Below are 16,802 nucleotides of genomic sequence, written 5' to 3'. Positions count from 1 at the left end.
GTTTATTCGTCTGTAAATTTCCTTCTCGTGATCAGGGTCCCCTGTGAGTAATTGACCTAAATAAACACACTCATGTACAAATTCGAGAGGCTAACTGGCAATAATGAAATATTCTTCCCTTGCGAGGCTATTAAAGGTCGCATTTGCCTTGTGCATATTAATCTTCAAGCCTACTCACACAGTTTCTCGGGTAAGGTCCTCAATAGTTCAGTCATGTGTTCCGAAATATTCTGCCTTAATAGACAACATTTTCACGTAATATTTCTCGACCAGTATCATTAATAATCTGTGGCTAGGTGCAATGTGGCGGAGATCTAGGAAGCGTTTAATAACACGTTATAAAAATTGTTATTATTTTTCTTGTGAAATGTTCGTACAAGCCGCCCCAGTCACATAAACTAAAGGGAAGAACAACCGAGAGGTGATCAGGATCATTAGAAATACCAGCGGCTGCTGATTACGTTTAGAGTATATGCACTATGTGCTGCTCCAATACCAGACGCTTTCATTTTCACAAGGCTGTGGCAGATCAATAGCGCTGACGCTCTGTTTTAACTTTCCTATATACATTTGCAGAAAGAATACAATTGGAAGAGCATCAACTTACCAAAAAGGATTAGCATCTTTGTCTTGACTTACTGCTCGTTCTTTCGCAGTTTTAAATGCGCAGTTTTAAGGGTTGTGTTCACCGAGGTCACTCACAGTGAGCACGTGATGTCGACAGCATCGTGGGAAGTGAGAGTGGCAAGCCGTCAGTTATACCTAAGCACCGAGCCGCTTTCACTGCGAGAAGCCGACTAACAGGGCATCTTTCCGCTCAAAGGCTTATCGCTTCGTTCTATCTGTTACTCTGATTGAGGCCCACCCTTACTATGCTGCCTTGCGAAGGATTCTATACACATATCTTCTTTTCTTCATAATGTAATTTCGCACTGCTACAAAAAAAAAGTAAGTAACTCAAACAGGAAAGCAAAGCTTCATTTTTGTAATCTCGCTCGAAAGCCAAAAAAAGAAACAAGCTACAAACGTTAGAAATTTCCTTTTGCACTCGTAGTCTAGACAGCTGTGCTATTCCTCCTTCAGCGGCCCGTATCTTCCACAGTGCCTCACTGCAATGCAGGGACAGGGAAGGTCGACAACCAGAGTTCAAGTTATATCTAACTTACACACCGATGCAGCACTGCGTTTTGGTTTACAGCACTGGGGGCCTGACAGGAGCGCATCCTTTAGTTGGCTCGGTTGATATACGTGTCTTAAATCACCGTATCATACAAAGCAATAACCGAAAAATAGTAGATTGAGGTACTTCTGACTCCTCCCGTATGCCGCCATTAGGACATTCGCTCCCCACGGCTTCATGTCCTTTTTCGATGTTGTCACTTTTTTATGTCTTTGTTATGGAAACGGCTTTTTAACCTTGGTATTTTTTATAAGGGATCAAATTCTTCTTCATCGTTTATCGAGTGGGGACACGGCTCAGAGAGGGCATTGGCCGCGAATCAAGTTTGTAAGGCAGACATGAGGCGTGCGTTAGAGATGCAGAGTGCATACAAATAAATATGAAAGGGTGAAATGAGCTGATTACAAGGCGATCGCGAATTGGCCCTGGAAACGGCTAGCTCATAAACTGATGATGTTCAGATGCTAGTCACGTACACTGCCAATTCTTCAGCGATGCCTGGTTTCACTCAGCCTCTCTTGTATTCGGTATGCGGCTGAGCAGAGGCACTTGGGTTTTGTATCAGCGGTGCTTTTACCTACAGTACAATGAGCGAAGCCGTAATTTGCGACACGTGACTTCCTGGGAGGGCAGTTCAGTTCGTATCCAGTTCAGCATCATTTCCTTGAACCCTTACACACGGTGAGCCTAATGTTCGCCCTTTTCCGAATGTTATTTTTTTTTTTTGGATTAGGCAATCAATTGAGGTCCTCCTCTCTCTCCCGTGCAATATATTTCCGGATGGTTACCAAACAGGAGGAGTTCGGCTCTTCGACCTGGCAGAAGGTTCTTTGCATGCGCGGTCTGTGGCACGGACTTGGAGGAGCTTTGACGATGGCTTTTCTGAACTTAAGCTTATGCTTGTTTTTATTAGTTCTTGCAACGGCCGACCCAAAGCCAAACCGCCATCGAGACCCAACTGACAGTAAAAGGGTGAGTGATCACTTCTACTGGTGATCTGCGTGAATAAACGGCGAATGCCTGCTATTCCTCGTGAACTAGAATGGAGGTATGTTACAGAGGTGGTGACCAGTTCATTATCTCTGTTTGGGCCAAAAAGAGTTAAGCGTTTACATAAAAGCAATTCATGGGTTTCTCGTGAGTTAATACATTTAAAACGCGAGCTACGTCGTGCGCAGCAATGAAAACCGAAAAATCCCGAGAGAATATCTGCCCTTAGCATTCAAGTTCGCCAAAAATTAAGAGCGTCTAAAACGTGTTTTTTTTTTCGCTACAACAGTGACTAATTACCTTAAAACATCACCTCAAAAATTTTCGCGGTACGTTACCCGATCAAAGCCTACAATCAATGGAATAGTTGTAAATGATGCCGTGTGCAACAATCCCCTAATTATTGCCCAAGAATTCAACGCTTTTCTTGGTTCTGTATTCAGCTGAAGAGATGAGAGTGCTGCAATAGATTTTGAATGCGAGCTTTATGGGTACAATGTAAATTCAAAAATTATTAAGTGGATTCAGGCTTACTTACACAACAGACAACAGTTTGTTGAAATAGATGGCTAGTGCTCCTCTTTTCTTCCTGTATCATCAGGTGTACCTAAGGGGTCTGTTTTGGGTCCAATTTTGTTCCTACTGTATATTAATGATATCGCAACTGATGTACTACATCCTATGATTCAAGTGCGGTTGTTTGCCGATGACTGCCTCTTGTTTTGCCGCGGTAAGAGTGTTTCTGATCAAGAACGACTAAATGATGCTTTATGTCGACTTTATAACTGGTGTGAAAAATGGCATATGCAAATCAATTTTGAGAAATCTGTTTGCATGACATTTATGAATAAGAAAACTCCATTGATGTTTTCGTACGCTGTAAATAATAATGTAGTTAAGCGTTCCACAAAGCTGAAATATCTTGGCGTAACAATCACTAGTAACCTCAACTGGAATGAACACATCGAAAACATATGTGGATCAGCCCAGCGCAAAGTTGGTTTGTTACGGCGTAAATTGAGAGATGCTGCACCAGATATTAAACTTAAGGCATACACTACCATTGTTAGAGAAAATTTAGAGTATGCTTGTATAGTTTGGGACCCTCATCAACAATACATAACATATAAATTGCAGCGCATTCAGCGATCGGCGGTTAGGTTTATTTTTTCTGATTACGACAAAACTCACTCGGTAACCTCCATGATCGTCAGGGCTGGTCTCGCAACGTTGGCTGTGCGCAGGAAAATCGCACGCCTTAAGTTTTTATATTAACTCTATAACAATAAGCTGAACCTGAATTCCAGTTTGTATTTGAAGCCTCCTGGGAGGGTTTCACCAAACTAATCACAATTACGCTATAATGCCTTATGTACCAAGAGTTGATGTCTTTAAGCCCTCTTTCATTGTCAAGACAATTGTTGAGTGGAATAACTTGAATTCTTGTGTGTTTCGAAGCAATAACATGGTTGACTCTTTTGAAGAAAACTTGACTGCGTTCTTTGGGTGAACTTTGTGTTCTGTATTCCCACCCTGTAACAGCCCGGCTGGGCTCACAGTATTCGAAATAAATAAATAATAAATCAAAAATAAACTGCCGTAATTCCACATGTTATCATCCGCACCCCGCAAAGCGAAATTTCAAATTAAATTATGGGGTATTACGTGCCAAAATCACTTTCTGATTGTGAAGCACGCCGTACTGGAGGACTACGGGAATTTTCACCACCTGGCGTTCTTTAACTTGCACCTAAATCTAAGTACACGGGTGTTTTCGCACTTCTCCCCCACCGAAATGCGGCCGCGATGGCCGGGAATTTATCCCGCGACAAGCGAAATTTCCTTTAAATCCTTAGCGCACTCTAACTAAAAGAACACGCCGCATACTCGAAGAAGATCTGCACACGGACGCTGTGTGTGTAGGACATGTATAGGGTGTGTTATTGTGTACGGTGTTAGCCCTATTGTTAGGACCGATTCTTCTTTATCGTGTTCAAAAACCATGTAGACAAAGTCATTTTACTCTGAACTAAATTTCCACGAAAAAGGTGGGAGGCATTATAACTCCCGCCTTTTTCTTTGAAAGGATAGGATGAAGCATGTTGCTACCAAGGTAAATCTAACTCGTAAAGAAGCTTCCATAGAAGCCCATAAGTTAAAAACATGTGGCTTAAATGGCGGTTAAAGAAGCAGGTTAACTTTACGAGCGCCCCTTTGTTCGCAGTTCAAGAGTGCATTCCAGTGCCAGTGATAGCGATGTCAACGCTTCCTTCTATAGCGGGCGCTTCAAAAGAGGTATTTGCTGTCAATGATAAAAGAGAGAGTTGTCCTTTCTTTCCTTGCCACGCGTATGTAACATTGGTTAAGAGTTCCATTTGCGTTGAATGAAATCAAGCTCTGTCTTGTTTTATTTAAAAAAGGTTTTTCTTTCCCAGTGTTCGATCCCTCCTTACAACGTCGCACTTTATTCGCTGCTCCCATAACCCCCTTTGCTGATGTCGGCGACGATTAGTTATCGAGCGCTGTTCGCCCGAAGCTTGGTGACCCATTTGGATGGACCTTGTTCGTACTGTGAAACTGTATAAGCAAGCCATTGTCCACTTTACGTCAAGATTTAATAACGCGAGCCTATAGAATTATCTTATCTTTTACAGTGACCGCTATTCTGAGAATTCCAGTACGTCTGAACTGTTTGTTATTATTTTTGCCGCAGCCACTTGATGATCAATGTTTATTTGTTTTTAGTGCAGAAAAGCTTGCCCAGTTAATCCGATTTAGACTGTTCGCTGGGATTCGTAACGAACAAATCTGTCTGCTATTCCACTGGATTTGCTATGGCACTTAATTGAGAAATGATTAATATATAGGTAGATGCAGAGGCGCTGTGATCCTGTTAGCATCTCCAAGATTCCATTAGCCAGGTCCCCTAAGTGCCAATAGCGCAAGAAACTGGTCATGTGTAATTTACGACTGCTCTGCCTCCCTTGCTTCAGCAATAACAGTCACCTACAATCATTCAAGTCCACAAGATCATACTTGCTACTCATAACACTACAAGTGAATGTTCAGCGTTTTCAGTTAAAAAAAAATCTTCTCAGAATACGTTGAATTCACATCGCTTAATTTAATTGAAACCAAGAAAGTCTACAATTTACGGGTGATAAGACGTCAAGAAAAATAATTCGTACAGGCAGTAATTGCAAATATAATTCCGCAAAATGTTAACTTGCCTCTTACGAAGCAGCTAAGCATCTAGCATAAGCATGGCAACTACTTTATACGTATTTAGGACAGCTACCATTAGTTCATTTTTATTTATTTATTTAGTTACTTAAATTTTCTTACAGGCCTCGTATGAGGCATTGGGTAAGGGGGGCATCACAGGACTAAAGCAGTCTACAGAAGGTGTATATATCAATGCATAATATACATACATGAATAATAGACGGTATAAAATATATACGCATCATTTTATACAAACATTGGAAAATGTTACAATAATAATAGGAGACGGTAACGTGCGTATAAGAAGAAAGATAAAAGATACAGTTCCTTCAGCAAACCATGTACAAAGTTAGCCACTCCAATGCCACAGAATAAAAACCACAAGACTAATAAGCAAAATAATGAAGTCATAAACAAGGGAGCGCACAGAACGCATATAACTAGAAAAAAAAATGACATGATACCTTTTGTGGAAGTTACGCAGTGTATCATTAACTTATGAGCTGGCGGAATTTATCGGGATTTGTTTCGGACACGATGAAATCAGGAAGAGCGTTCCATAACAGAATGGCCCGAGGAAGCGCCGGCAAATTGAATGCGTAAGTGTTCTCGTAGACGCGCTTGAAGCTGAGGTTATTATGTAATCTGCGTGATGTGCAAAGTGCAACTTCAAGCCGTACTGAAGATTTTCTAGGCGCATGAACGTATTTGTGAAGTCATGACAAGAGTGCAAAATCACGTTGAGTACTTAAGGGCGGAAGTGAAATGTTAAATTTTATTTGTGAAATGCTTAAATTGTGAGTATGGTTACCTGAGTTATACCTAGCGCCCCTATATTGAACGAATTCTATTAAGCTGATTAGGTTGTTGCGATAGCGTGATCAGATTGGAGAGGCGATTTCGAGCTGGGGACGAGCAAACGTCTGATAAGGAAGCTTGCGGGTAGACTGATAAAATAATTACGACTAGCCAAAACAATAAATGAATCGATATGTTGTCTTCTGGTCAGCGCTAGCGCAAGAGCAACACTCGATCTTCATGATTATGGTATATATTACCACCTCGACTGTGGGTACCAAGTTTGCTTTCTGATTTCGCAAATTTTTGTCGAGTGGTCGTCGCCGCAGGCTTAAACACACACATTTCATTGTCGCTTCATAATGGGACCTCATTTCAGTTATTCGTATTTTGTGAAGCACTGCATCGTTTATAATCAAGGAAATCAAACAATCACAATATTTTAATAGTATCGAATACTGCAGTTACAAAGACAGGTCACATGCACGTAACTTAATTAGAGGGTATTGGGTAAACAAATGAATGGTTATGCATTTAAGATCACTATACAATATCGCTAACTCTTTCCAGCAAGAGTAGTCACAAAAGTGCAGCGCCCAAAATAACATGCTTACCAACATTTAAGAACTAAAACTTGCCGTTCCTGTTTCTGCAGGCTCGGTGCGTCTGCTATATTGTGCTATGTTCTAATGCATCACAACATATAACGTTGTGTCCACCCCTACCACAATTTGCAACTTTATTGAAGGCGCATCATGAGCATGACGGAAGAATTTCATGCTACTCCCAGCAGCTTACTTTATTAATGTCTCTTCAGTAAGATTTCTTGCGTCTAGGTGCTTTTTCGTAAACCAACATCGTAAAGCTTGGGGTTCCGAAGCAATTACTGACATCCAAATGAAATCACGTGATTCGTAACCTTTGTACGATAAGGAAAATCCAGCTGTAACAAGCTCACTGGGCTGTTCACCAGTACTTTGGACAGAAATGAGGAATGCGAGATCTGTGAGACATGGTGGGCTGAAGGTGGTTTAAGCAAAACAAGACATCTCTTGGTCTTTATTATTCTTCAAATACGAAAGTCGTTTTCTTAATGAATCAAGAGGCGCTCCATGTGTGGCACTCCTCAGTGAAGTAGTTATGCTTCTTTGGTTGACCCCCTGCCTTCTCAACTTTCCGTTATTCCGTTCTTTTATTTCACGACAGCTTTTTGCTGCCTTTCCTCGTGCTGTGGCGGTCTTCACAACCAAGAACCACACGTCGTTTAAGTGCCTGAGTGCTACAAGAACGCAGTTTGACCCGGAAGCTGGGACGGCCACCTATGTATGGCACTTCAAGCCTCACAGCGGCCACAAGAGGTGGGTCGTGTAACTTTTCTGTATATATTCGCGGTCGCCTATATATCCACGTTACTGTTATATGACAACAACTATTAAGTTTAATGTAAGGAAGCAGACAGTTCCTGTACTACACCTTCACTGAGAGTGCCTCATAGTCGTCGTCGGCCTCAGCTTCGGCAGAAGCGGCAATCCCACTACGCAGCCGACTGTTATGCTCGTGGCAATATGCTTTTACATTGACCAACATATTCGGTGCCCAGATTACCTCTGGAAATTGCACTGAAAATTTGTATTGATACTCAGCCATAGATTTCCTGTGGATTGACTAATTGGTAAAAAAAGCGCGCTTTTAGATTCCAGAAGTACCAACTGGAAATGTTATAAGCTACACAGTGAAAAGTTAGGGATAAATTGAGGCGTGCTGTTTTTATCTGTTTTGTCCAGTTTATTGCATGTACAAGGACCATTTCTTCATTCATCGTTATACCTAGGTAACAAGGTGACCATCTGATCAAAGAACCAAATCGGCAATCTGATGTAAAACAGGTACACACCATATGGAGTGAGACAACGCATCGGATGTCCCATTAAATAACAGCAGCAATTGGCTGCAAGTAACGCGCTACATGCAAGGGCAATTAACCTGACGACATCCTGCTGTACTTAATCTGATCTTGTAACGCGAATGCCCTTTTTTTTATTCCATGTCCTAGAAACCAAGAGAACAGTCGAATGATATCACATGGTTAAATTGAAAATAATAAAATGTGACAGACGAGTTACATTTGCTGTGGCGCAATAAATAAGAGCGTTCAAATCAGAATTTTGAGAGGATGAGGAGATACAACAGTAACTTTCAACGTGCGCATTTCTTCATCTCTTGGGCTTCGTTTGGAATCAGTGCAAAACAAGACACCCTCGTTCCCCCCCCCCCCCCTCACTTTGTTTGTCTTATTTATTCTTATATTATGCTTAAAGTATATACCTTTCTTTGGAAACAAACCGCGATCTTTCATGTCTAACAGTTCGCGTGGGCCGATCTAGGAGATAGTGAAGTCTAACAAAACGGTGAAAACCGCACGCTGGCACGGTACCACCAGTATTGATGATATTGGTACTACCATGAGGTACCGTATGGCTGTACCACACAATGGCAGTGTGGTGAGGAAAGTATTGTCGCATTCTTCTCTCGTGACGGCTAGCATTTGAATACTCTGACGTTGAGATGCTGCGCCTCTAATCGAAGACGCAGACCCTGTCATTGTAGACGCTGCGCCGCACACAGATGGTGGCAGACGCTCGAAGTTGCGCTCGAAGTAACGGTTGGGTACACGCATTTGCAAAGGCCGACATGCGGTCCATCCATGCGGCCTCGTGCTCGCGTGCGGAGGTTTCGAAAACTGCAATTGCCACACACAGGTGCACAAATTTAGGTTTACACTGAGTCCGCACGAGCAGCGTAAACTGAAATTTGTGAAAATGTGTGCGACATGTGCTGCTTTCCTTGCAGCCACGAGCGTGTGAAACACATGCGGAAGGCCATGCCAATTGAGCGTATGCCAGCGATAAGTCACAGTGCTAACGGAAGAACCACTCACAATTCATAGCGCAGCAGAGTGCCACAAACAACCTGATCCAAAGGCCCGCTAAACACTCTGGTAATAACCGGGAAGTTGGAGAGGGGGGGGGGGGGGGAGCTCTTCTGGGATTTTGGGTTGCAAAACCAATGTGTGATTATGAATTACTTCATCAATTTTTATCTGTCAGCAGTGGTGTCTGCACGAACTCCATTCCGACAGCATTTAGAATTTCTGTGCGATGCCAACTCCATCAGGCGGCTAATTGTCCTTATGTAACTACTTCGTATTTCGAGAGGCTCAATCGGCGTAGTACTCTCTAAAGACCAATATAACGGCGAAAAAGCTTCTTATTTTCTGTCTCCGATTTGTAAACAATAAACACGTTCCACACCTTACTTCTCTATAAATGTGGGAAAACGAAGACAGGTTGTCCAAGGCAATGGAATAGAAGAATGAAACGAAGAATGCAAAAGCAAAAAAAAAACTGTAGCAAAAGGAGAAAGTAAACAAAACACAAACCTATTTCTAGTTGGGCTGTTCATAATTGCGTCAAGGTGGGCGTATAAGCAAAAAGCTAGCGAGTAAAAGCTGGTGTACGCTTTCGATTATAGGAAACAAAAGAAAATGCTGGCTCTCCTGTAATCGAGCGTAGATGTAAGCATGAAATGATCACCGGCAAAGCAGATTGGTTGGAGATGGTACTAGCCACAATCCTAAAACGGGTGAGTGCTTGTTCGGGCTCCACCACACCGCACCGCATCACACCAAGCCACACTGTGCACTGATCCATAAGGACTCAGTAGTTTCCTGTCAGTGACAAAATCTCATTGCAAGTCTCGTTTCGGTCAAACAACTATTCGTGGTGCGCCGGTCACTGCTGCATGTACCACGAATGGCTGTTTGACCGACACGAGATTTGCGTGAAGTTTTGTCTGTGACAGGAAACTATTGAGTCCTTATGAACCAACAGACCACTGCCTTTGAAAGGAGCACTCAACGCCAAAATACCACAGTCATAAGCATAATGCGTTGCATCTGCATTTTGAATGTCGCTATTGGAAATGACAAATAAAACATCGTTGTGCCAGAAGTCGCAGCTCGAGTGAACCATTTGGGAGAACGCGGAAGCAATAATGTTTGTTTCTTGTTTGGGAAGTAACCAGCGTATGCAATGCGGTCTTGTCTGCTTGCCCGGATGATCTCGTTTTGTTCTCGCAACTTACCCGGATGTTTTCGTTTGAGTGCCCGGATAACGGCTCTGGCTTTTGGCTCAAGGGCACTTGAAGGTCACCTTAAATGGGAGCTAAAAACATTTTATGGTTTAAGAATTGGCTGTGGCCGACACCAGTTTAGAATAATTGAAATGGATTGCTAAAAACGCAGACATTACCTTCACAATACATCAAATTGCTCAATCCACAAATACGCAATAGTTTACGAATTAAGTTTAAACTAAGCGATTACTCCGACTGGATGCGCCCTGTAAATACACCAGCTACAAGTTCTTTCTGTGCATATCACAGGTTACAAATTGTAGCGGGTGTGTTTCTAAAGCCCAGCCACTTGTAACGAATTCTGAGGATGTTGCTGAAGTCGAGTGACGCCCAATGTATGAGTAAGATGCGCCGTTGCTCTACTTACTTTTATACAAATCGTCGTTTAACGAACTGTAGTGTAGAAATAACTAGAATATCAATGTATTTTCTTACATGCTATACCATCAATTCATTTTCTCACATGCTAGTGTCACTCACTACAATTCGTAAATGACCCAAAGTACTGCAAGTTAAATTGTTAATCGTGCAATTAGCAAGAGTTAGGTGATAATTCAATATGTATTTCAAGTTCTCGTGCAAGTACAGTTCGCCTCTTCGAATAGTCGAACTCAAGGACTGGAATGGGGGTGTCTGCCATTGGTTATTTCAAAAGTACGGCAATATATACATCTATAATGTGTGTGCGTGTGTGTGTGTGTTCTAAGAATCACATCAAGGACAACATAGGGGCAATTATGTGTAATTAAACAATGAATTAAAGAAATGATAAATTAGTGGAATTGAACGACGATGAAAAAACTTGCCTCGGGTGGGGAACGATCCCACGTTGTTTTTTTTTTCAGCCAGTTTAATTTCCATTAATTTATCGTTTCTTTAATTCATTTAGTAAGTACAACTAAGTTCCCCTGCGTTGTCCTTGGTATCTGTTCTGGCTTCTTATGATGTGATTAATAAACATTGGGCCCCTCGGTTAACCCCCTTTCTTCTCGTATATATAACAGAACTGCAATTGTAATTGGGTCAAAATCATTGGCAAGTGTCTTTCATCAGCCTTGTTTCACAACGGTGCACTTCGCGATACGTGCTGAGGAAAGAATTTTTTTCTACCTGGGTATGAATTATGGCGCATTTTTCGCTTATGGACAAATGCTCTTTCTTGCAGGAAAGATGTTGTCTTCAACTTGGTGCCCAGCGATACTCCTGATTCGAGCATTTTTTTCCTGAACAACGGTAATTATTTATATTTCGCTCTGCGACTTCCATTGATATCAAGAAGTCGCAAAAATCTATAAAAGGAAGCAAGCCCATGATCATCGCTAAGCGCAGTGAGTCACAAGGTGGCAAATCGTAGTCTTTACGACCACAACGCCGAAACATTTATATTCGATGTTTCCAAAGTGTCCCGCCGATCCCTCAGCTCAATCGATGAATTCACCAGCTACGCGACGAAAACATTCGCACCCCTGGGGGCGGTGAAGAACGAGCAATCATACATTTACATTTTGTCGCGAATATTATATACGGTAGGCGAAGTTAAGCGGCTGTGCGTGCACTCCGCGCTACCTTATTAGGTGCGGTGTTGTGCTGCTGAAATCGAGGTCCAAGGTTGAATCTCGACTGTGGCGGCGACGCTTCAATGGGTGCGAAAAGTGAAAACTATCGCGTACTTGGATTCATGTGCACGTTTAAGAAATCCAGCTCGCGAAAATTTGCTGTGGCCTCCTACGTAATCTCACCGTGCTTTCGGCACGTGAAACGCTAGAATTTTAAGCCGCTCCGCTCGGTGCGCTTAGCGGCCTACGTTGTATACAGGTCGTCCCAGCTATCAAGCATCGAAGCTTCTTCCTTTGTTTTAAGCGGCTCATTCTATCGAGTTGAAACGAAATGTATGCTGCGGACATATCATGCAAGTTATCGACCTCAGTATTTTGTGTTCCTAAATAAGTATGTTCTAATGAGTAAACTTTTGCATTTTTATAGTTACTGCAGATATCCCTACTGCGTGTGTTAGAATACATGCAATAACATTACCTTTAACATATTTTTTCGGCGCTCTACCTCGAAAAGTAATTCTTTTAAAAAGTGACCACAAATTAGAAAAACAAATTCGCAACGTAGGTTCCCCCGTGCATACCACCGCAGTGGGGCTCTGAAACATGCAGCAAATGAACTAAAGGCTCTACACACGAGACTCGCAGGTTGCACAGTTTTAACGGTTCCCTTTATTGTACACAAAATTCCTACTATCAGCAAGCTTGGCCCGTGAGCACACAGGCGTTTTTCACAGAGGCAAAAAGTCTGCTAAGGCGAAGTTCTTACACATTCTAGCTTGATATAGCAGTCACAAATATATGAATGTCTCAGCGTTCTATGACAAACGTTACCATATTCGGTAAATGATACAAGCACATGCGGTCCCGGCTGAGGTTCTCTATTAGATTCGCTCGGAACAGTTAACTGAAACATTGACAGGATGCTGTACACCTAGTCTTTTTTGTGTTATAAGCCATTGTACATTAGCAACTATATTTCCCTTAGGCTTTCTGTCATGTGTGCGCATGAAGATTTACGTATTTTCAGATGAAGCTCATCAGTACAGAACCTACTACGACTTCACCGACTACAAGACCTGCCTGGTGCTAAAAGTACCTTACGACAACCACGATCGTAAGCTCCGTTTTGTTACAAAGTTTAATTCTTGCATGTTATTTCATTCGCTGAATTTTAAGATCTTTGATAAGGCAAAGACCGAAAGGTAAAGCATGTTTTAATGACAGCTCATCTTCTATAAACGGTAAGAAGCTTTATACATAGAACAATACTTCATCAGGCCCTTAATGTTAAGCTTTGTCGGGAGAACTATAGTTTAACGTGGGGTGTCAATAAGATGAGTCTGCAAGCATTAGTGCGTTTTTCTGCATTTAATTTCCTGTAAAGAACAAGTCTGAGAAAAGTAAAAAAAACGAGAAGGAAATACTATCACTTTTTGTCATTATTGAAATTGCGAATGCATTTGAAACGATCTGTTTAAGACAAACAAAACTTGAACCAATGTGCACAAAACCTTGAAGCGATCGTGTGAATTCATGGCAGAATATACTGGTGAAATTGTCAAATGTCATAAATTAAAGGGCAATGCGAAACTGTCCTAATCGCAGTAATTTAAGTGCACCGCAGGAACCACAGAAAGTGATAGCAATGTAATGACTTTAAATTGCATTGGAATGAATTCTTTAAAACATACGGAGCGCATTTGATAGCTTCTGAGGGGAGGAGTTAATTGTACGGCTCAATTAAAAAGACGCCTGCAGTAATACCGGCTGGTTCATATACATAAACCCGCGCACAATGCACACTCGAGAGCACACACGTCAGTAGAGCTACGCAAAGAGATATACTAGAACTCTGCGGAATCGACAGGCACAAATGTAAATACGTCATGAGCACCAAACTGTGAAAAAAATGCAGACGCAGAAGTTCATGTGCAAAGAGGTCCCAGCATTGATTCCACATAGACCGACATCTCACCAGTACTCAGAAATAAAGTGATAAAGTCAACAAATGCACTAATGTATGTAAGACCCATTAAATGCACAAACAAGCATGAAGCTAAAATATCTGGTTTTCTATTAGATCGTTTACAAAATTTAGCTCGAAAATGCAACAAGCCGCTTCAAAAGGCGTGCTCAAAGAGCGATAACATAAGCCAACTTGGCGTTGGCAAATCCACGACAGGGTTGAAATCCAACAGGACCGAGCAACTAAGAAGCACAATATCTGAAATTAAGCTTAATTTGTATTTAGCGAAATATACGCACGAAAGGCACTCTTCAAATTTTTATCGTTTCACTGCGCTACACACTTCGCTGTAATTTTCTTCCAGGTATAGGCTATTTCTGGAAGTACGCCTTTGGTTTTTTGTAGTTCCAGCTACGCCGCGCGCGAAATTATATAGGGAGAAACCTTCATTGATATATCTTTCGGGCGCATAAATATTCACTTAGTCGACCCAACAAGAAACTTTCTGGAAGGATAATGTGTTTTACCAGGGCGTGAAGTTTGGCGAATTGGTATTTCATCGTAACCTCCGAAGTAAATAGACTCACGAATCAACTGCCCACTATAACGGAACGTATCAGGGCAGTTAAAATGGTTTTGGCAAAATTGTTTATTTCCGCGTAAGTGCACGGAGTAGTACTGAGCTTTGGACCCTTTTGGTTGAGTCGGACAACCATCGCTGTTCGAAAATCAAATATGGACCAAGTACTAGAAAATTGAAAAAGCCCTCCTCGGTTAGCCTTTACTGGTACAAAAATCATAAAGCTTTGCGACAAATATCTGACCTGGGGAAAAGCAAAGACAAAAACCATCGAAAATCTGAGCGTCGGCAACTCTAGTAACACCTCGAACGTAACCGTGGATCTCCTTAATGTAGCGCAACTGTCCATTCGCCAAATCACGCTGAGGCCTAGCGTCATGTGCAGTATTTTGGAAGCATGCTGCATAAGGCAGATCACTTGACATCACTCGCACAACTATGGTCTGTGCTTCAAACGGTTATGATCGTGATATCTCAGGGTCGAATAACCGTACCCGTCCGGAGCCTTGATTTCTTGGCGATTCATGATAAAAACGATTTACATGCCGCCAAAGTGCGTTGTGAATTTTTCTTTATTTTCCTGTATTTTGTAATTGAGATTAACGTTATAAATTTTCCACCTCAATGATAAATTTCAGAACTGAAAAGGCTGCAGAAATAAGGGAAATGACAATTCTGAAAGCTAGCTCTCAGTGTCCAATCTCTGATTCCAAGGTCGGTGAATACACCATCATTCTGCGCGTCTCGGTCGATGTCTACCACCTGGCTCAAGGTGTTGTAGTGACGCCTCTCCGATGCAGTTCCTTATCGCGCGTTGCGCGCTTCGTCAGGGTACACAAACATGCTACGTCCGCGCTATCAAAAGAACCAACCGGCCGTGAACGGTAGATGAAATGACCGGCACATAATCGAGCGAAACGCATCGCTACGAAAATACGGACCTGTTATAAACAAAGCGCCAATTCTGTTTGCAGTTTTTAAATGCAAGAATGTATTCGCAAAAAAATTCTGTTTTGTTCGTCGTGTAAAGAATTCAATACTCCTCGTGTGCTTAAAGCTTGCCGAAGACGGCGAGTACCTGTACCAAACGTACTGTGAAAGGAGAACCTTGAGCACCTGACTATTTCAACAATCCTCTCTTTTCCAGACTGCATGCTGTGGGTGAGAAGAGCCGTGGTGCACAACGTGCCTCAGGATTGCCTTGAGCACTATGAAGCGGCGTGTGATGTTGGAGTCCCACTTGTCGACAAGGACATTTGCAAAGACGATGATGAATAAAGTATCGTCACGATGCATTTTTAGTGCCTCGACTTGGCTACTGTTTGCTTTTATTTATCTTTTTCTGTCGTGTTTGAAAGCTTACTGTCCCGCCGTTCCAAAGCCTCATTTTGGAGATTGTGCCTTACGCTATACTCACCACAGGTGTAAAGCAAAACAAGTGCTCTACAAAAGTTCAACAGGGTCCAAATTAAGCGTGGACCAAAGGAATGCTTTCTTTACCACATTGCTCGTGCTTTTAAATATTTGGTATTTTAGTTTCTGGTATTTACAACATAACATGTTTGCGGACAGTATGCCTCCGCACATGTCCCACTTTCACATCTTGCTAGTAAATGCCCTCATTTAAAGATAGTGTAATGTATCTCATGAAGACAAAGAAGCGCACTTGAATTCGGGCGCACGGACTTCGGGTGCGCAGGGGGAAGAGGCACACGTTGATAGGCGTTCGGCGCGTATGCCGTTGTCTGCTTCTCTCCTTCACAATACCTTTTCGTTCTTAAGTGCTTTTTGACACTACGTAGTCACATTTGCTAATATTGTGTACAACATGAAGATTCGCTAAAATTCTTTCTTGTAAGCATTTCTAGTGTAAAAAGTGGCCATTTAACGTAAAACTATTTCAATATGTTTTATTCCAATCTTCTGACGTGAAATTTGCGGAACCGCCGACGCAAGCAACGGATGGTGACCCGCACGGTTGTCTTAAAGACCAATGAAACGCTTTCCTCGTTTATAGGCGGTCACTTTTGTTTGCTTTAAAAAGGAATAACGTTGCCTACAGTGAGCGGCTTGTCTTGTCTAATCGGCTGACAAAAGGCGAGGAGCACGTTCAAGTGGAGAGGGATTTGATGGGGCTGAGCCAGTGCACGGAAAGTTGATAACCGGATTAAGAGGGTGCTGCCGACGTCGGCGATTGGTCCGCTTTCCCATACTTAGCTTGAGGTGGCCGTTTGAAAATCGTGGCAGCATGCAACGGAAGGTTAAGAATGCCGCCAAACGCATCCTCAGCAAAGAAGAGTTGGCACAGCGAGT

The 16,802-nt window shown here is 42.2% G+C and overlaps 1 protein-coding gene across 1 annotated transcript; it reads left to right on the top strand.

Annotated features, from left to right (window-relative positions):
- The first annotated feature begins 1,960 nt into the window (after window positions 1–1,960).
- On the top strand, window positions 1,961–15,805 carry LOC129385927 (uncharacterized). The gene is made up of 5 exons (XM_055073099.1): window positions 1,961–2,152; window positions 7,400–7,551; window positions 11,553–11,620; window positions 12,971–13,057; window positions 15,637–15,805. Exons 1-5 carry the CDS (start codon window positions 1,961–1,963, stop codon window positions 15,765–15,767), a joined length of 630 nt encoding a protein of 209 aa, XP_054929074.1. The 3' UTR covers window positions 15,768–15,805.
- Window positions 15,806–16,802: the final 997 nt, after the last annotated feature.

Source organism: Dermacentor andersoni, chromosome 7 (assembly GCF_023375885.2).
Source record: "Dermacentor andersoni chromosome 7, qqDerAnde1_hic_scaffold, whole genome shotgun sequence".
Taxonomy (NCBI): Eukaryota; Metazoa; Arthropoda; class Arachnida; order Ixodida; family Ixodidae; genus Dermacentor; species Dermacentor andersoni.
This window is presented reverse-complemented; position numbering and strand designations above follow the sequence as displayed.